The sequence below is a fragment of the Episyrphus balteatus genome, chromosome 2, assembly GCF_945859705.1.
Source record: "Episyrphus balteatus chromosome 2, idEpiBalt1.1, whole genome shotgun sequence".
Classification (NCBI taxonomy): domain Eukaryota; kingdom Metazoa; phylum Arthropoda; class Insecta; order Diptera; family Syrphidae; genus Episyrphus; species Episyrphus balteatus.
In genome coordinates this window covers 129,516,646-129,543,519 of record NC_079135.1, presented here as the reverse complement: position 1 = coordinate 129,543,519, position 26,874 = coordinate 129,516,646, and the positions used below count along the sequence as shown (strand labels likewise).

The window sequence follows — 26,874 nt, the reverse complement described above, 5'->3', positions numbered from 1 at the left end:
CAGTACAGCACTTGTTTCTAAGGTTCAGTACCACATCGTTATGTAATTTGAGAAGCGCGTGAAGGGTCGAGTGTCCTCTGCGGAAGCCAAATTGGTAATCTGAGATTGGGTCAACAGGATTTTCTGAGGGAGATTGCATTTTATTCAGAATAATACGTTCTAGGATCTTCCCTACGTTGGAGAGGAGGGAAATCGGCCTAAAGTTGTTAATATCGACATTGTTTTGTTTTTTGCTAATGGGAAGGATTCTTGCCTCCTTCCATTTGTCAGGAAAGTATCCATTATTGATACAGTTATTGAATAAAACTGTAAGAAAGTTGATGGCTAAGTTGGATAGTTTTTTTAAGGCAAAGTTGGTGATGTCATCTGGACCAGAGGATTTTTTAGGTCTGAATTGCGAAATGATATTTTTCACGCTGTCCGGGTTGGTGAAAATTTCAGAGGCTAGTGGATTTAAGGCCGAGTTGTCGGCGTCAAAAATGAAAATGTGCTCAGGTTTGGAATTTCTAACCCTCGCAGCTGATAGTTTAGCAGATTCAGTGACTCTGGAGTTGAAATCGGGTACTCTTTCGCGATAAACATTCTTAAAATGGTTCTCGAAGGCTGAGACAATGTCTGCTTCATTAGTGAACAAGTTATTGTTCACTGAAACTTTGTTGCACGAGAATTTTTTCTTGTTACCAACTAGCTTGAAAATTTCTTTAAAGGCTTGAGGGCCTGGGACGATGTTGGCGAGTCTATCACCGAGCTGTTTATTAAGCCATATGTTAACTTTGTCTTTTATAATGATATTGAGAAGAGCAATTTGAGATGAGAGTTCTCTATACTGAGTATTAACTCTGTTAAATGATTGATGGTATATAATTTTGAGGCGTTTTTGCCATTGATGTTTGATCTTGTACAAATTCTCAATGTCATTCGGAAGATTTCGGTATTTTTTGAAGGAAAAAACATTTCTGGACGAATTGCTCTCAATACAAGCCTCGAGCGAGGTGGTGAAGCTAGAGATGTAACTATCAATATCAGAGTTGGATAGACAGGAGTGGTGAGGGAGGAAGATATCCTGGAGGGAATCATCCAGCTCCTCTTTGAAGGTGTCCCAGTTAGTGCCTTTGAAAGACCTGTTATAATGAGGCTCTTTAATACAAATGTTGGCTTCGTTAAGGCTGATTGAAAGCAAAAGCGGACAGTGATCTGAAAAGGTCGACAGAGTTTTGATCGTGAAGTTAGAATCGATGAAGTTAAGTAGGTGGCTTGAAATTAGAAAATGATCCAGAAATGATGAGCTTCGAGGAAAGGTCGGTGTGTCAGAGGTGATATGAGTTAACGAAGGAAGATGTGATTGTGACCAATTAATTAGGGTATTTCCGTTGGAGTTTTGCCAAGAGTCCCCCCACATGGGGCTTTTGGCGTTTAAGTCTCCGCCGATGATTGCGCCTTCGAAAGTGGATGCTAGCGATTCTATTTTAATAAGTTCGGCTGTCAAGAGTGAAGGTGGACTATTGGTGGGAAAGTATACGGAGCCCAAGAGATACTTTTTGAAGGTGTTGTTGACTTTAAATTTAATAGAGATGAAAACGGCCGGTATGAGCGTAGATTGGAAGTTAATTGTTTCATAAATGATGTCTTTTTTGATGAGAAGGGCGACCCCCTGAAGCTCATCATTTCTGAGAACATTATAATTGTCGATGAAAACTTTATGCCTATTGTTTAAGTGGGTTTCCTGGATAAACGCCACTGAACAGTTGCTGGCTAAGAGAATTTTCAATAATTCTATTCTCCTAGCTTGATTTATTAGGGACGAAATGTTAAAAGTTATGAGGTGTAAAAACATTATTTCGAACTAATAAGGAGCTGGTTTACCAGCTCAAGGTAAGCTAAACGTTTGCTGACTATTGAGTCGAAATTCCCAAGATTAGACATAAAGTGCTCGATTTTCGCAATGAGTTTGCTCATTTCAATACCAAAGAGGTCTTTGGAAAGGTTCATAAAATCGCTTATCAGACCAGCTCCCGATGAGTTGTGATTAGCTTTCGGTGGTTTGGAGCCGCTAGAGAGGTTGAAACCAGGAATCTGCGCATCCTGAAGGTGACTGGCGAAAGAGACACCAGGGGCAACAAGGTTGCCATTGGCAATTGCTTTTGTAAAGGCTTTGGCATTATTGATTTTTTCGTTAGCTGTCCTAAGTTTTAATTTTCTAAGGCTTTCGTATTGTTTGTAAGCCGAGCAGCCCTTGAAATTGGCTGGATGATTTTCTTATTGAACTGTTATATGAAGAAACCTTATTAAAATCAGCAATTAATTATTAAATATTATTTTCATGGAGAAAATCTTTTTGAAATTTAGTAAAAATTTCATTATTTCAAATTTTTCAATAAGGAAAACCCGATTGTTAAGCCTGAACTACATCAAAACACAAGTCAAAAAAGTACAAAAAAGTAAACACCATGTTTTTTCTTCTTCCCCCTAGAAGCTTGTTTGTATATCTCTTTTTCATTTTAAAAAAGTATTCGATTCAAAAAGCTTGAACAAGAGCAAGCTTTCAATTTTCACAAAGTTTTAAAAACAAATACATTCAAACAATATTTTTTATCCTTTCCGTAAGGTAGCTCTTCGATCACATAGTTCCTGTCATTTTGCGAAAAAAAAGCTCTTTTGACAAACAATTGAAATTTCAAATACAGTCGATTCCCTATAAGTCGTACTTCCTTTAGGTTAAATTTCCTCTAACTCAAATTTTTTAACGTGTTTAATGAAACCGCCTGCAGCAAAAAGATTAAATAGATTCCTCTTAGTCGAATTTCCCTCTAATTCGAACTAATTTTCGTGTAGTGTGACAATTCGACTTATGTATATGGAGTTGACTGTAATTTGTTTATTTTTCAATTTTATTTTTTTTTTGAAATTTCAAAACTTCAAAAACAAAAGAGCTTTTTTAGTTCATTTTTTTCCAATAGATGTCAGGTAAATATACATGTGTTTTTTATATTTTGAGCTTTTTTTACTTTTTTGTACTTTTTTGACTTTGTGTTTTGATGTAGTTCAGGCTTTAAAATAATATTTCCTTCTTGGATGAAAACCATAAGGAAATCTTATTGTTTTTGTTCTATTTTACGTGGTCTTGTTTTCTCGGTGGAGGTGGAAGAATAGAAGATTGTCCTGCAGCCAAATGTTTGGTAAAACTCAACAGTTTCATTAAATTCTTTAGCTGCTTTGTCTATTTCAGACGAAGAATTCTTGGAAAGAACCAAAATCCTTTCTAGTATGTTTTCATGGTTTCTAAATTTTTCTTCAAGGCCCATTATTTAGAAATCGAGAAAAGGTTGAAAACAGTAACACGAAAATATTCTTTTCTGTACTTTGAACCGAAGGGTTCGAACGATTCTTTTGTCGCTTCACTATTCTCTTTTTTTTTTGGAACCTACAAACACTTTCGAAAATGAGTCGCCTTCTGCCCTCTTAAATCTTTGGCGAGATCCAAAGCTTGGACCAAGTCTAAATTCACTCTTTGAAACTCCGACTTAATGGCAACGAGAGTTGGTAAACCATATTTATAACCTTTAAGCTAATCAAAAACTCGAAATCCATAGCGTTTTTTTTCAGAGTGTGTTTCTTTAACTTAACTTGTTCATGACTGGTTATGTTGTACAATTATCGATCCCAATCAATGGGGGGGATATATCCCCCTGATCCCCCCCTATCTACGCCACTGGCACTGATACTCTTAATGCTGTAATCTCGCATCTAAAAATGCGTCTCTCACCTGGAGAGCGTAATTTAATACAGGACTGAAACACATGAAAATCATGCTTGTTGTAAGTTCAAATGAAATGGCATTTAAACATTTGGCTTAAAAAAATTATAGTACGAAATAATAAGTTTTTCTTCCTACTGAAAACCTATTGGAAGAGAGATACGAGGTTGAGAAAGAAACACAACGATAATGCTTTGGAAATTTTTCTTTCAGATATTTTGTTCTTTTTGTTTGTTGTTTGACGCCACAGATAAACAAGTAATCATCTAATATACTGTTTTCACTAGACCCAAAAAGCATCTAGTTGAAAAACAAATATTTTCAAATTTTAATGATCAGTCTAATCGCTAAAAGCTAATCGTTTTCTCATTCCTTTGTAAAAATTTCAAGAGTTGCTTTTTTGTTTACAAATACATAATATATTTAAAATGTTTCCTTAATTACCTTACTTAACTTAATTACTTAAATAACTTAACGCAAATTATTCCCAGAACAACTTTATCTAACAGATGCTCATGGTGCATCTTTTGAGACTGTCGCTTTTTTTCGTTTTTTTGTTAATTTTTCCTTTTCCAACGAACACACTTCAGCTATAGAATCGGGATTTTCTAACCAAAATTTATAATCCAAGTTGATGGGAAAGTTCTTGGAGTGATTGCATTTTTTGCATTTAATAGAAAAGATTTCTTTTTTGCAGTCAACAGCTGAAACATCAGCTGTAACTCCAGGCTTCAGAGCCATGTGGCACTTTTTGCAAAGAGATCTCTTTATATTTGGGTCTCTGAAAAAATATAAAATATGAATGTGTTGTACAGGTTTTTTAAAGAAATGTGAAATATTATTTACATTCGTAGGACTGATTTTTTGCCAATAGATTTGCACAAGTTTCCATAATAAGCGGAGAGTGTATCACTTTTTCCAGCCATAAGCATTGAAGCCTGATAGAGGAAATTCATTCGACTAAAGGAGTCTTTTCCTTGGAAGCCTTTATTTTTACCAGACATTATTTATTTTTATAATTAAGTTTATTTATCCATAAATTTTTCTTTAAACAAAATTTAAAATTTGTTTGAAAACAAAAAAGAAAAGACGAAATGACAGCTGCATGGAATGTCATTTTGACACGTGGGAGCGCGTTCAAAACTACAACTTTTTTTGGCTGACAACACAAGACACCCTAAAGGCTGTCCCACACATTAACGGCGCGCCGCGGCGACCGCCGACAGCGTTTTTCTATGAAAAAATTCGCTTTTTCCCAATGTTTTTTATCATTAAAGCCTAGTACAAAATTTCGTTAACGAAATCCTGAACGAAAAATTTCGTTTAGCTTTTCGTTTTTTAGTACCCAGCTCTAGTGAAAAATTGGAGAGTTTTCACTCATTTGCCACTACTTTTTACTGTCCTGTGCATTTTTCTTGACTTCAAGAGCAGTGTTGAGCTACTAGGCTTAAGCCTAGTACGCAGCTGAAGCAAAACGAACAATTTTCAAGTCTCTAAAGCCGACAACGAAAATGCTAACAAAAAAATATCATCGAGTATTCTGTCAAAGTCAAAATAAAAAAATTCAAAAGTAATTTAAAATCAAGAAATATCAACAGAAAATAATTTTCAACACAAGAAATAAATGAATAAGAACTGAAAAAACCGTCAACATTTCTTTTGGAGTCAAGAAAAATGCGTAAAAAAAAGAATTTATTGAATTTTATTTCATTATTTTTGTTTTCTTTTGATGTTTTCTATTTTGCATTTTCTACATTTTATTTTATTTATTTTAATTTTACCCTATTTTGTTTCTTTTCCTTTTCCTTCTGCTTTTTCTGTTGTTCTGAAATGATGAGAATATTATTTTAATTGAAAAAGAACACATTTTTTTATTTTCATCACATTGCCCGGCCAGGAATCGATCCCACGTACCTCTGCATACCAACCCAACTAACATTTCAGCTTCTATAAGGATCTTAAGCGAAGCTTTACCGAAGCTCTACCGAAGCTTTGAGATTTGACAGATAGCTTCGAAAGAGCTTGTATAGCTCTTTAATACATGTCTTATCGAAATTTAAAAAAAAAACTACAAAAAAAAAAGAATTCTTTTAAACTGGTTTTAAATAATGAAGTTTATCTATTGATCTGATATAATACAGGGTGTCCCACAGTCACCGCCCCAAACGAAAACCATGGATTCCTGAGGTCATTTTAAGTCGAAAAACTTAAGAGGTAATTTTCTCGTTTTCGTCCCGTTTTCGAGTTATGACGGTTTTTATAATTTGTGCTCCCTTTTCCTTTAAATGGCTTTATCTTTACCAAAATACGTCTGATTTGAAAGATTTTTTTAAAAACCAATCAAGAATTAATTACGGTTTAAGTTTGTCTCAAAACTTTTTTTTCTGCGAACAACCGTTTTTCCGCAATTTTGCATCAAACCCAATTTTCTTTGTTTTTTAAGTTGTTTTTTTTTTCACTTCCATATCATTTGATTCAAAAAAACACGTAAATGAGTATTAATTTTGTTCAGTTTGTATTGAAGCCCAGTTTATTTTCTTAAAAAAAATAACTTTTTTTTACTAAAAGTAATTTAAATAAATAAACAAACTGAGTGAATTTAAAAAAAAAATAATATTTAAACACAAAATTAATTTAAATGAACTATGACTTTTTCTGAGCTTTATCTATTTGTTCTTTTCTTACCCACAATAGCTTCTGTAAATTGAAATCTCACAGGTTCTACTTTTTATACAGCTTGAATTGAGCTTGCTTCAGAATTTAACTGCGTATAGAAATTCGGACTTGTTTAACAACTTCTAATAAGTTGTTTAAATACTGTTAAAGAAACTTAAACGAAAAAAGCTTGTTTTTCGGATAAGCCTGTTTAATGAATTTATAGAATCTTTACGGAAATTACCAAGTTTTGTATTTGATTTTTGGTTTTGATATTAAATAATCTAGCTCGGACACTTTTTGGTTTTGACATTGAATAATTTAGCTCGGAAATTTGTTTGCTATTTGAACTGATTTAGTTTTTGATTTGATTAATGAATATCACAACAAAAACATACTGTTAAAAAAAGAGCCAAGTTCTCCTATGTTGAAATTATGCTGGCACAGAAAGTACTGAGATGTAAAAGTGTACCAAGTTCTAAAGTTTGGGTTCAAATTCGTATCAATAAAATTTTGATTCCCAACTAACATTTCAGCTTCGGTTAAGGTATTACAAAAGCTACATTTCAGCTTCTTTTAAACTTTAGTAAGGTTGTTGGGCATGGAAAAAGGAGAACGTTATACAAATTTTACCCTCCATAAGGATCTTAAACGAAGCTTTACCGAAGCTCTACCGAATTTGAGATTTGACAGATAGCATCGGAAGAGCTTGTATAGCTCTTTAATACATGTCTTATCGAAATTTAAAAAAAAAACTACAAAAACCAAAAAGAATTCTTTTTTAACTGGTTTTTATTTTATTTTAAATCATGAGTTTTATCTTTTGACCTGAAATTATTATATTATTCCATTAGTTTTAAGTATATCTATTGATAATAATTTTAAAAGAATATAATTTTTTTTACCACACCCAGGAATCGAACTTCGTACCTACTTGGTGGCAGTCCGCCACTCAACCCACTCGGCCATCCTAGAAATCAAAAACTTAATCAGTTCAAATAGCAGAAATGTCAAAAAAATGTCTGAGCTAAATTATTCAATGTCAAAACCAAAAATTGTCCGAGCTAGATTATTCAATATCAAAACCAAAAATCAAATACATACTAAACTTGGTAATTTCTGTAAAGCTCCTATAAACTCACTAAGCAGGCTTTTCCGAAAACAAACTTTTTTCGTTTAAGTTTCTTTAACAGAATTTAAACAACTTATTAGAAGTTGTTAAACAAGTTCGAACTTCTATAAGCAATTAAATTCTGAAGCAAGCTCAATACAAGCTGTATAAAAAGTAGTACCTGTGAGATCTAAATTTATAGAAGCTGTTGTGCTAGTTGGGTTGTTCTCTTGACAATTTTTTTGAACCATCGATTTTTAAAGTTATTTCAAAAATTGCCAAGTAAACAATCAAAATTTTATTGATACGAATTTGAACCCAAACTTTAGAACTTGGTACACTTTTACATCTCAGTACTTTCTGTGCCAGCATAATTTCAACATAGGAGAACTTGGCTCTTTTTTTAACAGTATGTTTTTGTTGTGATTTCACTACTTTTTGCAAGGTATGGCTGTAGAATTAAAAATCTCTATATTTGATAAAAATTCAGTGAAAATGGGGGCGGTTGCCACGCCCCCTGGCTGAAATTCTCAAATTTTAAATTTTTTCCTTTGTATAAACTACCAGCTCTACCGTTCTACCAAATTTCAAGATTCTACGATAATCAGAAGTGTTCTATAATATTTGATGAAAATTCAGCGGAAATGGGCGGAAGCCACGCCCCCTGAATTGAAAATCTCAAATTTTCGATTTTTTCCTTTGTATACACCACAAGTCCTATCACCGTGTAAAATTTCAAGTTTCTACGATATCGGGAAGTTCTATATAATTTTGATGATCTGTCAGTGAGTCAGTTACGGATTTTGCTATTTTTGAAGCCCTATATCTCAGAAACTGCTCATCGTAGGAGGCTGAAATTTTGTGAGGTGTTGCTTTGAACATTATTTTTTCGTGCAAAATTAAGTGGATACTTTTTCTTTACAGCGGCTCCAAATACGCGTACTACTTGGAAAAATATTCAAGACAAATTTGTCCCGCGAAAAAATTTGTATGTCAGCTATTAAATGAAGCCTCAAGAGGCGCGCCTCTTTTCAAAACTAATGAGTGCAAAAGAGATAGAAGATCAAACAAAAAATTATCCGACCGGAGAGTCGTGGGCCAAAATTCTGAGACTCTTTTTTGACGTTTCTTTTTCCACTCTTTCTTTTTTCAACATTCCCTTTCATTCTTTTTGCTTCTTGGTGGAATACAACAACAACAATACTTAAATCAAAAGAGAAATGTCAAATTTGAGTCTTTGACTCAAGAGGCATCGTGTAATAGTACGCGCCTCACAGAATGATTATCAAAAGAAAATTCGAAAAAAGAGTCAAGCCTCTTGAGGCTTCATGTAATAGCTGACTATAATAACTAAGCTTAACTCGCCACAATTTCGCTCTACCTCATTGCGATTTATTAAGAATTTTCTTTCCAGTGTAACCTCTGCCTTACATCATCCACCATTAATAACAAAAAAAACTAGTTACACCCTCCACATCACAGAGAGCGCCACCGTCACACTATCTTTTCCTGCTCTGTGTGTGATGAAAAAATCAAAACGTCAAGCAGCAAATTGGATTTTGTGTACAAAAAAAAAAAAAAGAATTTTCTTTTTCATGGCTTTAGTTTTTCCATCGTCTTGCAAATTTATATAAAAAAAAAATAATTTTAAAATATAGTTTAAAAAAAAACATATTAAACTATAAAAGTACTTAGTACAATAATAATAAATCAATAAAAAAACCACAACTCAAACTTCATCGCCCGCGTATATATAAAAAAAAAACTTCAATTGTATTTTATTATTTTCCACACAAAAATTCACACGAAAAGTTTTTTTTTTTTTGCGTTTTTTTTTATCAAAATTTTCTTCTCTAAAATAAATAATTTTCTGGGGAAATGTACAAAAGCATTCCGCAAAAGTGGCGTTTGTAAGCGATAATTTGAGTTTTGAGCGTTATTTCCTCCAAAAAATGCAGGTAAGTTTTTTTCACTTTATTCCATTGAAAACTACTAAAAAACTTTCTCTATTCATCCAGCAAGTGGATGATCCACCATCGTTACCCGTTGGAACGGAGGTTAGCGCAAAATATAAAGGAGCCTTTTGCGAGGCTAAAGTTCGCAAAGTAGTTCGTAATATAAAAGTGAAGGTCGCCTTCAAGCATGGCCTTGGTTCGGGTGTTGTCTCCGATGACGCTATTAAGTCGGGGCAGCTTCGAGTCGGTGCGACTGTCGAAGTTAAGCATCCCGATCGGCGGGAGAATGTCGAGGGAACAGTCATGAAGATTCAAGACTGTTCTCAGTATACTGTTGTTTTTGATGATGGAGATATAACGACTTTAAGACGGACAGCGCTTTGTCTTAAAAGTGGTCGTCATTTTAATGAAAGTGAGACTTTGGATCAGTTGCCACTGACCCATCCGGAGCATTTTGGGAATCCAGTTGTTGGCGGGAGGAGGGGAAGGAGATCGCGTCATTTGCATGACGATAGTTCGGATGATGATGATGAAAGTGATGCTAAGGAAGTTATTAATGAAAAAGAAGAAAACATTGGGAAAGTTGTTTGCGTCGAATCGACGGATAGTAAGAAGAAGGATAAGGAAAAGTGGTTCCCGGGATTGGTTGTGTCGCCAACGGCACAAGTAACAGTTCGAATTCGAGTTAAGGATGAATATTTGGTACGTTCGTTTAAAGATGGACGTTATTATACTGTCCCGAAGAAGGAGGCCATGGAGTTTACTAGGGAACAGGTAAGATAAGATTTTATACATTTTTAAGTTTTCTTATATTTTTTAACTCGTATCTCTTCTACTTTATTTATCAACTAATATAAGATAATTGCTATAAACACAATAGATAACATTAGATCATTTACTTGCCATTTGCGTCTTTAATCCAAATTCTCTCTATCCATCCAATTTCTTTTCCGAGAAGATTTTAAGATAGATAAAATACCATTAAGTTTTCTAAGCCTGTAACTAGCATATCACCGAAACAAACGTTGAATCTTAAGTAGTAAACTGTTCAAAACTTGTTCCCACTTTTATTATTTGAAGTGTCAATCAACAATTAATTCTTTTACTTTGGCCTGTTGTATAGCTCTATTCTCAAACTTTTTGTTTTTTTTTTTAAATCTTGATCGATTCCTCATTTTCTCAGTTTTCTTAGGCTGAAACTTATATACGACTCCATTTAGTTCATGGAGGTCGATTAGATAAGATTGTAGGTCTATCTTTGTTGTATCATTTTTCTGAGGGAAATTTTATGCTTTTTAGCCATGCAGCTAGCTAGATGATTGTTTAATAAAATGTTCATTACAAACCACCTCCTGTGAAATGAACACATATTTGACACCGCTAAATCCGCTGAGAAATGTTTAGGTTTCCTCCGAAGATGCAAGAAATTTTTCTCCACGTCTGATCTAGCAATTATTTATAAGGCGTATATTCGTCCAAAGCTAGAGTATAACTCCCACATCTGAGCAGGTGCTCCAATAACCTCGTTGAGTTTCTTGGATAGAATACAAAATAGAGCTATAAAAATGATAGGTGATAGATCAATAACTGATACAATTACGTCTCTTGAGCACCGTCGTAACGTATCATGTCTCACGTTGTTCTATCGTTATTTTTATAAGCAGTGCTCCGACGAAATAGCTAGTTGCATTCCTCCCCTGAAACAATTCAACCGTGATACTCGCGCTTCAAGGAATGCTCATCAGTTTACCCTAGAGTCCAACTTCGGACGTACCGTCAAATACAGAGATTCTTTCTTCAGCCGCACTACACGAATGTGGAACGCGTTACCCGCCTCTGTTTTCCCATCCCATTTCAAAACTCAGAACTTCAAAAGTAATGCCCATCGGTACCTCCTATCAAACCCCTCCCTATTTTCCTAATGCTCGTACTGTGTTCTTCTTCTTCTTCTTCTTCCTTTTTCTCGGCGCTGTTATGATCTCGATGTCGTGGGGATCATAACCTTCCCACGTTACTGCTTCACACTAGTGATCCGCCTGTGGGGTTCGCCGGGTTGACCTCAGAAATCGGCGGCAAGTCTCCCGGTTTTGTATTGTTCCGTTTCTGAGGCCAACTGAATGCTGGTGTTTTTGCATTTGCTTGTACCAGGAGTTTTTAGGCCTACCTTTCTTTTTATTTCGTGTTGGAACGTTATATGATATTGCTTTTTTGACGGGGTTCTCAGGATCTCTCCTTTGAACATGGCAATACCAACTGAGTCGGTCGTGTTCAATTTTTTGGGAGATGGTATTTTTAACATGAAGGCTTCCTCGGATCTTTGTACTTCTAATTTTATCAAGCTTTGTTACTCCTGCTGTCATGCGAAGCATCTTCATCTTCATCTTCATGCTCGTACTGTGTTCACCATATTAAAAGTACGTTAATCCTTTTAGTGCGCGCTTATTATTAAAAAAAAAAAAATGTACTCCTGTTTCCTTAGCGATAGGGCTATTATATTTACAAATTGTTTTGCTTCATGTACAGACAGATAAATGACATTATTAGGGTTTTTCGGATTATCCGCGTAATTTGAAGCGAAACGTTCGGGGTGAGTACAGTAGTGAACTCACTTTATATTTACTTATATATAACGCGGATAATCCGAAAAATCCTAATAATGTCATGTCTTAACAACCGCGAAAACCTTAAAACTCATAGAAAGATAAATATCAATATCTAACGGCTAATTTCTTCACAAAAGTCCTAAGTCAGCTTAGTACCCGGTCTAGCTAGACCAGGTCCTAGCACTAGTACTCGGTCCTAAGGAAAAGTTAGCACCCGAGCATTTCTTCACATATATAGGACCTGATCTAAATTTACAACGCAGTCCTAAGATTTAATACGTATAAAACTGGTCTAACTGTCATTCTGACAATATTTTGATGTTTAAAATAATTAATTTTGATATTTGAAATAATTTATTTTCACATTTGAGGGAATTTAACAAAATAAAGAAAGATAAAATGTAGAAAATAATAAAAGGACTATCAAAAAAAATCTAAAAACAAATGTGGTCAAATGTAACAAGGGCCAACAAGCAAAACAAATTCGATTCATTTATCAAGAAATTTCAAAGTCAAGAATTAATTCCTGAGTGCTGAATTGTGTGATCTGGGTAATGTAAAAAATTCTGAAATACAGGTCACGAAAAACGAGGAAGGTTTCATACAAGTACTCGAGATTTAAACGGAACGCAGGCCCATATTAAGTTAACGACACTTTCGAATACACATTTGTACCTACATAATGATTATAATGTACCAATCTACATAAAAAATTTATTTCAATAAAAAGAATAATTTAAAAGAACGCAGTCCTTATATTGTCTTTTTTTACTAAAATGCAACTCGCAATATTTTATCATGACTTATAGGAAAGTCCGAGGTATTAGCAAGAGTGTAAATGATTTCCAGGTCGAGAAATTTAAAGATCATTTTCCTGACTTGGCTGTCACTTTTAGGAAGATCGAACTTTTTTTGGTACTTCTTCATCAAGAAGTGTTCTCTTGCCCATTCTTCCCGTTCCGGCATTGCATTCGTCATTTCAAGTGTTTTGGGTAAATTTTAAAAAATCGTTCCAATCATTAAAATTAACAAGAAACACTTTTCAAACGAAACAATACCCAAGAAATTAATAAATCTGGCCGATTTCTCTTAAAAAGAATAAAATTCATTGCTTTTTTTCAAGTACTAACCGCTAGACTACCGATTTTGAGGTCCTAACAAATTAGGAGTCCTAACTAATACTCGGTACCAATTTGACAGTACTAGGGCTTAGTACTTTTGTGAAGAAATAACTTGGTACCGATTTGAGTACTAACAATTGGTATAATAACCAGGTACTAGTCGATTTTGAGGATCTAGCTAGGACCAGGTCCTAACTAGTACTCGGTCCTAAACTGACAGTTTTAGGACTTAGTACTTGGGTGAAGAAATGAGTTGATACCGATTTGAGTACTTACTTTAGGACTAGAACCGGTATTAGCGTTAGGACTCTGTGAAGAAATTGGCCGTAAATGATTTATGTCTCAAGACACGTTTGGTGTATAATGGAAATCAATTTTCGTTGACTGCAGCATGTATGCACTTCTCCTCATTACGAAACCCATTTTTACTTGCTCACTCTATAGGGCAAGTACATATTGGTTTTGTTTTAATCAAAACTAACATTAAGATTATAGAGAAAATCAAAAAAGTGGGTTTCGTCATGCTGTTCGTCGGTCTGTGCGTCTTTGCGTCCATCTGTAAATGAAGCTGCTTCCGGATTTTCTTGAAATTTGATTTGATTTAGTCTTTTTTTGTTTTTTAATATCTCACTTAAAAAGTGAAATTTTTAAGTTATTACATACTATTTTCTCAGAAGCGGCTCAAACGATTTAGATTAAACTAGGGGTACATAATGATCTAAGCTGTTCTAATTAAACTGCTTTTTTAGGTACACAAAAATATTGCATAATGGAAATATGTCTTTGCCATTTTTTGAGAAAACTGACATTTTGGTTTTTTACGCATATCTTGTTAAAGGATGGACCGATTTTATTCAAAACATACACACAAATATTTCTTATCACTTAAAAGGATTGTGTTTATTCAAATTTTTAAAATAAAAAAAATTAGAAAAATTTTTTGAATGTTTGTTCATGATTTTTTTTCTGATTTCTAACTTAATCGTTAAAATCCCATTGGCAAGCTTAAATTTGTGTACATTTTTCTATAAGAGCAAGTACATGCGACCCTGTAGTGCACTGTATTTTACATCTCGTGCGTAATAAACAAATCATTTAACGATTTATTGTTATAAATGTTACCAAAATTAAAACATAAGTTCGGGGAAATCAATAGATGGGCAAGAATAATGAAAACACCTAGATTTCAGATATCTGATGATTGAATAAGATATCGACATAAATTAAATGCAGTTAACAACTGCATTTAATTTATGTCCATATCTTGTATTTCATCTAAAAATTAAGTTATAAATAAAGTTTTTAAGTGTACATAGTAATAAAATTACAATTTCTGTTGAAATAATCAGGGTATGTCAAAGTTACGTTTTCTTAAATCCCCCATAAACGATGTCATTATAACAGAAAACTTCTCAGTTAGGGTCCCTTATAGCTCTTAAGGTTCAATAGATAAATAACATAGCAAATACTAAAAGGTTGTAAAAGAAAGTTGTTCTAGGTGAGATTTTATACAATTAAAAAAATCTCAATTTTTGCTTAAATTAACATTTTTCGGAGTCTTTTCGTTTTTTTCCATTGACAACTCAAAATAGAGCATCAGATTTGGTCCCAGAGACCACTAAGCATAAGTTATAAACAGTACGAAGTGAATTGAAAAAGATTAATACAAATGCGATGGGTTCTAAAAACTTACTAAATGTCAGTTTAAGTGAAAAACGATCATTCTTCAGAGGCTTCCCGATTTGTTATTTTTCCATTGTCGAATAAAAAAACAGTATCAGAATAAGTTGAGAAGACCATAACACATAAACTATGAGTTGGACGTAGTGATCTGAAAGAAAAGTCTAAAAACGCTCCACTCTTTCTAAAAACCATCGTTTTGGATTTATTGATTTCCACTTTTTTCCACCACTGCTGGCAGTAATTCTGAAGCTGATTGATCCTTTCCTGTAGGTGATTTGGCAAGTCAACAAACTACACCAATCAATACAATTTGTGCAGACATCAACATTTTAATCACCGCCATAGATTTGAGGGCTAAAACTCCATCCCTGTTTATCAGCAGCTAAAGTTTCTATTCTATTTCAATGATATTGACTCGGGGTCTATTAAAATGCAAACCAGTTTAAGATTCTTTTTTCCTCAAAATAAACGAAAATTGGATACTGCCTCCGCATTAAAAATGCAATACACCCAAATTTAAGAACCGCACGGATAATTGAAAAAAAAAAAAAAAACAGACAAGAAAAATTACGATGAAAAATAGCTTTTTTCAGTTTGCTCGAACGAAATTTACGAATTTAATTTCTTCACAAAACCTTGTGTAAAAAAGATGTCAATATAATCCGTTTTATATTCTGCACAACCAGGAAATAGTCTAGTTAAATAGTTTAGTTAATAATACTACAGATATTGTTCTGAAAAATATATCTGCCGCAGATAAACCAGTTCGTATTTGTATGTTTTTTTTTTTGTCACATGTTAATTTGTCCAGTCTAATCTATAAGTTTCGTACCTCAAAATGTCCAGCAGAACGAAAATTCCTTAGTAATAAAAATTGCTTTCTCTAATTTTTGTTGCTGCTAGGATATGCTATTTTCATACTTTCCCCTTATTTTTTTACGTTGTTTCTTTGGCAACAATGAAAGGGGGGAACAGTATACATACTATATTTTTCTCTATTTTATACAAATCTTTCCTTCTATTAAACAGGCTCATAAACAAGATAATGGGGCTGTGCAAGCTGCTCTGGAGTACTTGGACAGCGGTGTTCTACCCACCCATTGGGATCGAGATTCACTCTTTGGACTAGCCAACTCCTCGAGTGAATATGAAGAAGTCGATTCTGACAGTTCCGATGATGAACCAAGCGAAGAAAAGGATCTTTTCATAGCGCAACTATACAAGTACATGGATGACCGTGGAACGCCTTTGAACAAGGTGCCATCAATTCAAAATCGAGATGTTGATTTTTACCGTCTCTTCCGGGCAGTTCAAAAACTCGGTGGCTATAACCGTGTTACCAGTCAAAATCAATGGAAGTCTATAACCATACGTCTAGGATTCACCCCAATTACAGTTAGTGTAACTAATCTAGTAAAACAAGCTTATAAAAAGTTCTTGCAACCATATGAAGATTTTCATAGAAAACTCGGTTGTTCAATGCTAATGACACCACGCAATGCCAATCGTACAAAAGGCCGAAGCTTAGTGCGTGCCAATTCGGTGGCCTCTCCAAAGCCAGCTGACACAAACAAAGAGGAAAAGAAACCAACAAGTTCTTCGATTCCAGGACCATCGACTTCAGCTGCTGTTGCTGTAAATCCTCCGCCAACTAACGATGAATCTGAGAATACAAGTGAGTCGAGTGTAGAAGTGGTAACAGTTGCCAAGGCAGCTACCAAAAGGAAATCATCCGTTGGTGCTGGCAAAGTCAAGAGTTTAGTCGAGAAATTCGAAGAGAAAGCCAAGGAGGAATGTGACATTCCTTTGGCAAAGATTCAAAAAAGCAATCAACGTTCAACTGAACGAAAGAGTTCAGAGACTCCCAATACAACCAGAGAGAATTCACCCACAGGATCTGTTGGTAAGTTTAAAATTGGGGCTACATTTGCTTTTATTTGTTTACATTTTATCTTTATTTTCCTTTCAGGAGCAACAAATAAAAAAGAAAAACAAAAGAAAATACCAGTCGAAGAGAAACGAGGTCCAAAACCTAAGAAAAAGGATGAAAATCCAGAAAAGACAGATACTGGTGACTTCCCCGTTGAAGTTGGTGACAAATTGAAGGTTTATTATCACGAGAAAAAGGTCACCTACGAAGCTAAGGTCATTGAGATCTCTGTGACCCGTGGATCGCCTCTTTATTTAGTCCACTATACTGGCTGGAATAATCGTTATGATGAATGGGTCCCACGAGAGAGGATCGCCGAGAACCTTACCAACAACAAACTCAAAAAGACTCGAGTTGGCGGGGCATTGGACAAGGGTAAAGTTGAAAAATCTGAAAACCCACCCAAACCACCATCAGTTAATTCCCCGGCAGCAGGGAAAACTCCCACTTCGTCTGTTAAGCGAGGTCGTGGTCGTAGTGACTCACAACCTCCTCGTTCCACAACACCCTGTTCAGTGGCATCTAATTCAAGTCGCACCAAATCTCCAGCAGCCTCTAACGCACAGAAGAGAACTCCCAGACAAATTCCCAGCGCAATGAGACGCACCTCGAACAATGTCTCGGATGTTTCAATGCAAACTTCATCTGATAGCGACTCTGATGAGCCAGTTCGAAGGCCAACACGTGCCACACGCGACTCCAAAGGCAAAGTAACGCAGGCATCTCGAGGAAAATCACCAGCTTCCGTGACAGCTACTTCGGCAAAATCCAACAGCGCTAGTGAGAGTGAAGATGAGGAAGAAGCCGATGACGAGGAAATGCCTGAAACTTCAAATTCCAGCGCCAAGGGTCGGGATTATGATCTCAATCAAATTAGATCCGAGTTGAAGGGTTTCCAAGAGCTAAAGTCCCCAACTTCTGATCCGGAAACTGATAATCCTGATCAACAAGACTCGAAATCCGAGTCTTTATTCGATTTCAAGCCTAAAGAAGAGGAATCTTCTGACCAAAAACACGATGAGACAACAAAGTCCTCCGATTCGGATTCATCTTCTGATGGCACTGATTCATTTGCTGATGATGATTCTCAGTCCTCAGATAAAACAACAACTCTTGAAAATATGACAGAGAAGTTGCAATTAAAGATAAATGCCGACAAGAAGGCTTTGTTAGAGAAATTCCCAATGGGAAAAGTTCCAGAAAAAGCAGCTCCATCTAGAATTGAAAAGATCATAAAGGAATCTCTGGCTGAGAAGCGACAGGAGAGTTTGAAGGCAAAACCATTTATTGCTGAGGAAACCCTCAAAATGCCGAAATCCGAAGTTAAGCTGGAACCAATTGAGTCGGTGTCACCTCCAGCTGAGAAGAAACCTTTCCCTATGATTTTAGAATCTGCAACTAAACCAACTGTTAATCTTACCAGAATTGGAAAATATCCAGTTATCATTGATAAACCCTTAACAATTAAGGAACCACCACCAGAACCTGTTTCTGATCCTCTTAAACTTGAAGAACCAACTGATATCAAAGAGGTTATCCAAGCTCCTCCACCACCTCAACCAACTTCTGATATCTATGAGTTTAAAGAACCAGAACCATTTGAGTTCGAAGTTAGAAAAGCACCAACACCTTCTGCAGGAACATCGGATTCCAAGAAGAAATCAGTGGTTGTTGCAGTTTCGAAGATACAACCAGAACAGCCGACAGTCTCTCCAATGACTTCTTCATTTGGTAAAAAGAAGAAGGCTTCCCCAATCAAGGAATCACCTGAAAAACCGAAGCAACTTAAGACAGAAGAAAAGATCTCTGTATCTAGCCTTTCAGCAGCTATGAGTAACTTGCTCACTCCCCAGAAAAATGAAACTACCTTGTTTGATGCATTGAGGAAGTCACCGAGCTTTAATTTGAACTTCAATGCACTCCATGAAGAACTTGCAACCACAGTGCAAGAAACTACACGAGCTCTAACTGATGTTCCTCCTCCAGAGCAACTAACACCCACAAAGTGTGGCGAGGAACCAGCTGATAGTACTGCTCGGGTTGTTGGAAGTCCATTTATTGAGACTACTTGTGATCTATCGAATGTCTTTGAGCTTAATCAAGATGCTGAAGGCTTAACCAGCAGTGACGAGGCAAAGGATAATAAATTTGAGCTTGAAAATGTTAAAATCCTTCTCTGTGATTCATCATTCGATTTGGAACCCATCAAAGTGGAGAAACCTTCATCAATTGCTGACAAAGTGTTGAGAGCCATCTCTCAGAAAAAGGAAGAAGAGGAGAAGAATAAATGTGAGGTCACTACGAAGCTTGAAGAAGTCAAGCCAAAGGAGCTTGTTAAAGAAGAGGAAGAGATCAAGATCGAAGAGGATAATCTCCCCAGCACCAGCAATAGTAGCAGTAGCAATAGCAGCAGCAGTGCCATTAGTACTTCGCCATTCATCACCGAACCGCCAAAGATTGAAGATGTCACTTGCACTTTGGTTAAGAGTGATTTTGAAATACCAACCAAACGATCGTTGCTTGCAAGTCCTGAACCCAAAATTGGAATTCTCGAGTCAATCCCAGTGAAAAATAATGTTCTCAATGAAACCATACAAAAGCTGGAATGTGCAATTCAAAAGACAACTGCGGCGCCCAGTGTGGATCATTTTGTCGAAGAATCATCGGATAGTAATGATTCGGAACAACGATTGATTATAGAAGATGAAGAGGATCCTCCAGAAACTTCAAGAACAATCACTCCGGTAGAAGTTAAACCACAACCAGTGGAAGTGAAAAAGGTCGTCGAGGAACCACCTAAACCTTGTGTGGTTGCTGTAGTTGAGGAAGTCGAAATGAAGGTCGATGAAGTCGAGAAGAAAGAAGAACAACCTCCACAAGTTGAAATAAAACCAATTGAAGCTCCTCCTCCTCCTCCTGTTGCTGTTCTTCCTGCATCAATTGTGAAACTAGCTTCGCCTGTAACTATACAGCCGGTGCAAGTACTTCCTCAGCCTAAACTCCCGTCCCCAGTTATTGTTAAGCCACTTGTCGTGCCGAGCATCTTTAACCTCCCACAAACCTTTTATTCGGATCCAAATCTTCAACCAGAAGATGGTGTTAAGCCAATATTTGATATAAGACCAGTTGAAGTTTGTGCTTTGCAACCACCCGAAAGACCACAGCTCGAACCTGTCGCGATAATCGAACAGGTTGTACCCGTTCCACCGCAACAAGTTGAAGTTAAAAAAGACGACCAAGCAGCTGAGAGTTTGAATTTACACAGTGAATCAATTAATCTTCTTTTATGCGAAGAAACTATTCCCGGAAGTCCATGTTCGATGGTTGGCAAGGATGTATTAGATCCGTTGGCCATATGTAGAGGTAACTCTCATCCGACTGAGTCGGATATTAAACCAGTTCCAATGGATATTGAGTGTTCGGCGCCAATGAGTAAGCCCCCACCACCAATGGAAGCTCCAACAATGAAGCCAGGTCCAACTCCGAGCAGTTCGCCAAATGACTCTGCCAGTCAAGACGAGAGTGGCGAAGAGTTGAAGAAACAAGCAGATATTGAGAATGAAGTGTCTCCGAAGAAGAGGCGACGAACTAGGAAGCAATCGGAGATGATGATGGAATCACAAGCAAAGAGAAGAAGACCACTTACATCGGTTAAAAAGAATAATGGTAAGTTTGAATTGGGAGAGTTTCTTGAAAAAACTTTATTAAGGGGGATATTTTTTTTTCGTTTAGGTTCTGATAGTGAGGACAATTCGGATACCATTTCTCAGCGATCGTCATCTTCTCGCCATAACAGACCTTGTCAGTATAATTTCCTCGTGCAATTGGGTAAGTTTGTTGATCCTCTTTTTCCCAAGAAAATATTTCTTATTGATTTTGTTTTGATAGATCCCGCAATGAATCCCGATCAAAGAATATCAATTCTTCTTAAACAAATCCAAGATCTCCGAAAGACTTATAACATGATTAAAGGCGATTTGGCTAGCATTGATCGTCGACGTAAAAAAATGCGACGAAGGGAACGTGAAAAGAAACAAATGCAATTGCATCAGGCAGCAATTAAAATTAATTCTTAATTTGCAAGTGTTTGCTAGAGTAAGAGCTTTGTTTAAAGTTTTTTTTTTAAATATTTTTCTTTTTTTGTTCTTTGTTCTTAAATAACTTTTAAAGTTATGGGCAGAAAATTTTTACATATATTATTATAATTAGAAATATAGAGATATTTTGTTAGAAAGTAATTTATACGTACTACATTTACGGAAAAACAAAAACAAAACATTTTATTGTATTTAAGTATAAGCGATTGAGGATTAAGATTTTATCATTATATATATTATGGTATTTACAATTCAAGAAATAAAAAATTTACATTGTGTGTGTGTATTAGAATTGTTTGGGTTTTAATTTTAAGGAAGTTTAAACCGTTTAGTAGGTCCAAGGATGAATTTACACTTCGCTTTTTAACATATCGCACTAGTATTACAAGACTGGAGTAACTTAAAAAAAAATTAATCGCTGAATCAGCGAAAAAATGTTTATTTACAAACTGTTTTTATCAAGTTATTTTATAAAAATAATGCCATTAACTATTCAGCAATTATCTAAAATATTAGATATATAAATATTAGATTATTGTGTAAAATATGATGTCAACCCAAGCAAAAAAAAAATTTGGAATTACAACAGTCTTGTAATAATAGTACGATATGTAGTTTTTTTGATTGAAGGCTTCAAGTCAGATCAAATAAGTTTGTATGTTTTATTGACTTTTAACAGAATTTCCAAAAAAAATATAATACATCTGTTTTACTAAATTGTGCTTGTAATTAACAAAAAAATAACTAACACTTCAAGGAGTATTTAAATAATCTATGTAAATCAAAATTAGAGATGACGCGAATAGTAGTTCGGCCGAATACCGATATGACATGCCTTATTCTATTGCATTGCATGTGGGTCGAAAGTTAAGAAGACGTGACAAGCATCGTTACCAAAAAGTAGTCAAATATTCGTGGCATCTCTAGTCAAAATCATGTACATATGTGGAAAATTTCGAAGGTCGAATTATAAAAAATATCTATTTTGTTTAATGATAAAAAAAAATCATGCTCGAAATGTTTGGCAGGTAAAGGATTCTGATTAAGAATACCAAAAACAAATAGATATATATGGGTTAAACTAGAAATAACTACATTTTTTATAACGAGGCCTAAGGCGTTCCCGGAAATGACGATTTTACCATAATTGATTTGAATTGATGAAATCGTGATGTCCGTACCTACTGCTTGCAGCAACATTTTTATATAAGATGATTAAAATTAGCCCTGTTCCATTTACTAATTGTAGATGTTTTGGTTGATCTAGTACTATCATCTACTCATGCTCTTCTTCCCGAGTAGATAAGATTTGTATTGAATTCGTTGAAAATCGCTAATATACTACTAGTACTACTTTGCCACCTCCCAAAGGAACAGGGCTATTATTAAAATGTATGTACCTATAAATAATGATGTTATTTAATTTTGTTTGTAGGATGTATTAAATTAAAACTTTATTAACAATTAAATAAATTACATTGTCAATAATTTATATTTAGCTGGAGCTGCTTGGGCTTTCAGCTAGTTAGACAAAAGATAAGTTTTATAAAAGGTTTTCTAAACTTAGTGCTGACATAATCATATATATACATTATTTACATTATCGAATGTTACATTGGTTAAAAGGTTAGATAAGTTTGTATGAGCAATGGATTCGCTTATTAAATTGACTTGTTTGCAAGATATAAGATGACTTATGGTAAGCGTATGGTTTTCGTCGCAAAGGTGGCAAAGCGGGGGCGTATCGTTGGTAAAGAGGTGTTTTGGGTAATGTTGGTGTGTCCCATTTGGAGTCTTATATAAATTTTTATTTTCTTATGTGATATATCTCTAGGGTAGGTGACTTTTTCAGCATTAGGGTTAAATTTGGTGTAAATGTGTTGATAGCTTATCCAGTTTGTTTTTCTCTTGTATTACCATGTCTTAAGTAGGTGTCTTTGAATGTCTTTTTTGTTGAAGGCGTAGAATGTGGTTAGAGGCTCTCTTAAAGCTGATTTTGCCTGGACATCAAATGTTAAAAAAAAGTAGGTAAATTAAATATATGTACCAACTAAAGTGAAGAAAAACGGGGGTAGCCGAAAAATTTGTTGAATGTTTACTACCATTTTCTGAATGCAGATACAAAATTCCCCAGCTTAAAGCAACTGAATCGAAGAACTTGCCACACGGTTGAAAAAGGATTTATTGATACCTATAAGGTATGCAAAATTGACAAATTCTTAAAAACAAATTGTCATTTTAAGGTAAAAACCATTTATTTTTAACAACACTAATGATCTAAAAGTTCTTAACTTAGCTATTATTAGGCAAACAAACAAAATACTTAACTTAATGGTTTTTAATGCAAAGACATATTAAGAAACCTTAACAACTAGAGAACCCAGTTGTACATTTCATTCAAATTTGAAGGCAAAGTGGGAAATGATTAATTTGGTAGTCAAAGTACTCTTATTTATTTAAATGGATAGAATATATTTAGCTTGTTTCCTAAAAGGATATAATTGTTATCGTAATTATTTCTTTTTTTTTAAAGCGATGAATGTCCCGCTCCACGCAAATAAGTTTTCCATGTGTAGCTGATGGGGATTGGTTTAAGGCTTTCTTCGAATGAAATCTTGTCGATAAATTTATACAGTGAGGCACAAAATTATGTTCATTTTGCTATTATTTTTAAATAATTGCGCAGGTCGCAAGGTCTTACAGATTTTTAATTGAAATATTTATTGAAGATACTTTTATTTCCTGTGAATAAGTTTCTAAAATTACAATTTTTAAGTCTTCATGGGCTTAAGATTTTAGGTATAACCTTTTAAAAAGGCTAATACCTACTTAAAAGCATTGGATTATTACACTTACCTCCTTGGAAACTTATAAATTTGTATACCTTGTATATTTTATTCAATTCCATGAAACAAACAAGAAACAGCTAAAGTTTTAAATATTATGGAGCAACAGTTGATGTTATTGGATACAAAGAGGGTAAGGTTTATGCAATTGTTACCTCCTTCAACCCATAGTCCTATTAAACCTTTAATAAACTGTTATTGCCTTATTCACTTGTCAGACATAGTCCATTACAATATCTCATCAAGTAACCTTTTTGTTATTTTTTTTTTGCTATGCGCAAGAATACCTATAACCCGAGAAAGGCATGTATAAGGAAAGAGAAGAAAAAGTATGAAGACCAGACTAGGAGAAATCCTTTTAACGGCTTCCTTCTATTGATAAAAGGCATCGACCAAAGTAACCATGGAAATATAAATTAATTTGTTTTCATTTATCCCAAGTACTTACCCTCAAACCAAAACCCACCACATAACTAGAAAAGAATTCCTCCATCTCTTATCCTTCACCTTGTAAATTCTTTCACTTGGAATTCTGCTTTCGTTGCGTTTTCATGTAGGTACCAATACCTTTCCGCTATTATCTTCTTGAAGTGCTTCGACAAGTTCCATTCCGAAGCAAGAAGATAGATACAACATATATAAAAAAAAATTCTTAGATTTTTTTTTTCTCAATTATGATTGAAAGTCATTAAAAGGCTCCAACATAATCCCTCAATTTCACCCACGGCTTTTGACGATAAGCACTCCAAATCAATATGGTATTTATGGGGATTGTTTTGTTAAGCTCTCCCTTTCGATCCTTGTGTAATTTACTGGAAGAAGATAATATTATTATTATGGAGAAGGGTCTACACCCACATTTTGTGGTGTCAGTTTTCTTGTAGGAACTAACATTTTTATGTGCACGTGCTGCTGTTGTAGTAGAGAGAAATATTGTTATGAAGTCGTAAAAAAAAATTCGTTTATTGAATGTAGGTAAGGTACATTGTACAGTACACGTGTATCTGATGGACAAAGAAGTTTGTTGTTGCTATTAGGAAACATTTCGACCAGTATCTATTCTACCTGTTATGCGATATTTTAGCTCACAAAGGATTCCAACTGAAAATTAGAAGCCCTTTATATGGTGAAGGTATCAAAGCTTGTGATATGCATGCAAATTAATATCACAAAGTAAAATATTTTGTACATTCGACAGGGAAGTAATATTGACATGCATTGACGTACATTGATGGCATTCATAAATTATTTCCTCTTTCCGGCTAGGTGGCATTATAGAATCCATCACTTTTTAATTAAAAATGATTAATTATGGATGGAACTATAATATGGTACTGATGTTTGTTAAGTTTCATAGATCTAGGGTATCTATCCGTGAAATTTGCCAAGCCTGTTTTTCCCAAAACCCAAGGTGTACCTATCTGTTTAAAGTGAACGTTACTGCAAACAAAACTCTAGTTAAGCTCGAAAGTGCATGAGATCCATAGAGTAGTTAAGTAATAGTTAAGAACATTTAAAATGATATAAAACCGTGAGTTTGAAAGTTTAAAATTAAAAAATTACAGGCAGTTTTGAAGTATTTTGCTAAAAAAAAAACTCGGTTAAACTGTAAAATTTATTAAAAATTTCAATTTCCACCAAAGTGGATCATCAGTCTAAGGTGGTCCACGCTTGTATGGGAAAAATAAAATTTTCAAAAAGTGGTCGGGCCACCCCCGAGTTTGGTTCCATATGGTTCGGTATCATACTGTTGAATTTTCATCCTTTTACTTCATATAGAAGAGGGTCGATATTGAAACTTTGTATTTTGTTTTTTGGAAACGTAAAATTAGTTTTTTTTTCAAAGTAAAAAAACTGCTTGAAAAAAAATCAAGATTGCGTACAAAACCTAAACATTGAACTATTATCTGCATCCTCCGGCGCTTAAGGTAGCGACTTGAAATTCCGCAACGTTAATGTTATAGATAATGTTATAGATAAGTGGAACAAATTTAGCAGGTGGCCCGCCTAAATATCGAAACAAATATTTTTTTGGACGTGTTTCTAACATATAATTAGTTGTAGAAGCCGGAAAAGAACTCTAATTAAACAAAAAAAAAAAAAAAATTGTAGGCCTGGAGATTTTTGTTCAAAGTTGAAATATAGATAGTAAAAACTGATAAAAATATGGGTATTTTTAAATTATCCATTTGCACTAAAATTTTAAGTATTGAAATCATTTTTTTTTTTTGTAAATATGTAGATATAAAATAAATATAGGTACAAACAATATCGTAGGTTTGCTTAGCAAAAAAAAAAAAAAAAAAATAGGGGAAAGGTGCGGACAGTGAGGCAGTGCAAACAGTGAGACAATCCATTTTTCTCTTTTCTGAAAATAAGCACAGTAACGCTAGTTTGGGTCAAAACGTTTATTTCCCCGTCTGCGTCTTTTAATTTTGTCCCGACTTAATTAAAGCTGTCCATTTAACTACACCGTAAAATATCACACAAAATCAGGTGGAAGTAGTTTTTGGAGTGTTATAAAAAGAGTGTATAACACAAAAAAATCTGGTTAGTGGAGAGATCTTTTTTTACATATGTATTATATTTATATGTTCTTTCATAAAAAAATATCATGTAATTAGAATTCCTTCTCGTTTTTTATGATTTTATATTTTTCCGAAAAATGACAAAAAGTAAACAGTGAGACATTATGTAAAAGCAAACAGTGAGACATAAGATTTTTAAAAAGCAAACAGTGAGACATATGTATAGTTTTTAAAAAAATCTATTATTTTAGAATGTTCAATATGATTTTGAAGTGTTTTTTCTTTCGTTTTTTTTTTTTTGGGCTTTTTGTTATTTTTATTTGAAAAAATGGGTTAAAGTAACATAAATTAATTATTTATATACTTGTCAATTACCTAATTATTTGACGTTTTCGTAAATTTTTTGTTTCACCTAAGAATGTCTCACTGATCGCACCCCTTGCAAACAGTGAGACGTTTTGACTTTTTCTACATTTAAGTCCAATGTGATGCTCTCATTCATTCTTTAACTACAAGTTTTTTTTGCAACATTAAGATAAAATGTGTCTTAAACTGTCTTCAAAGTTTTGTTAAGCTATCTTGAAAACATTC

General features: G+C 34.5%; 2 protein-coding genes across 2 annotated transcripts; one reads left to right on the top strand and one right to left on the bottom strand.

The window, feature by feature from the left end:
- Positions 1-4,012: 4,012 nt before the first annotated feature.
- Positions 4,013-4,860, bottom strand: LOC129912310 (uncharacterized). The gene is made up of 2 exons (XM_055990522.1): positions 4,601-4,860; positions 4,013-4,535 (listed from the first exon to the last, which is right to left on the bottom strand). The coding sequence occupies exons 1-2, from the start codon at positions 4,756-4,758 to the stop codon at positions 4,268-4,270; spliced, it is 426 nt and encodes a 141-aa protein (XP_055846497.1). The 5' UTR covers positions 4,759-4,860; the 3' UTR covers positions 4,013-4,267.
- A 4,157-nt stretch (positions 4,861-9,017) lies between these two features.
- Positions 9,018-21,201, top strand: LOC129912308 (AT-rich interactive domain-containing protein 4B-like). The gene is made up of 6 exons (XM_055990520.1): positions 9,018-9,478; positions 9,539-10,249; positions 15,912-16,785; positions 16,852-20,478; positions 20,545-20,640; positions 20,701-21,201. The coding sequence occupies exons 1-6, from the start codon at positions 9,473-9,475 to the stop codon at positions 20,886-20,888; spliced, it is 5,502 nt and encodes a 1,833-aa protein (XP_055846495.1). The 5' UTR covers positions 9,018-9,472; the 3' UTR covers positions 20,889-21,201.
- The last annotated feature ends 5,673 nt before the right edge of the window (positions 21,202-26,874 follow it).

Coding starts and splice junctions, on each gene's coding strand:
- LOC129912310 (XM_055990522.1), bottom strand. CDS start 4,758: ATGTCTGGTAAAAATAAAGGCTTCCAAGGAAAAGACTCCTTTAGTCGA. Junction 4,536..4,600: donor AAAAAATCAGTCCTACGAAT/GTAAATAATATT, acceptor ATATTTTTTCAG/AGACCCAAATATAAAGAGAT.
- LOC129912308 (XM_055990520.1), top strand. Junction 10,250..15,911: donor TGGAGTTTACTAGGGAACAG/GTAAGATAAGAT, acceptor TCTATTAAACAG/GCTCATAAACAAGATAATGG. Junction 20,479..20,544: donor ATCGGTTAAAAAGAATAATG/GTAAGTTTGAAT, acceptor TTTTTCGTTTAG/GTTCTGATAGTGAGGACAAT.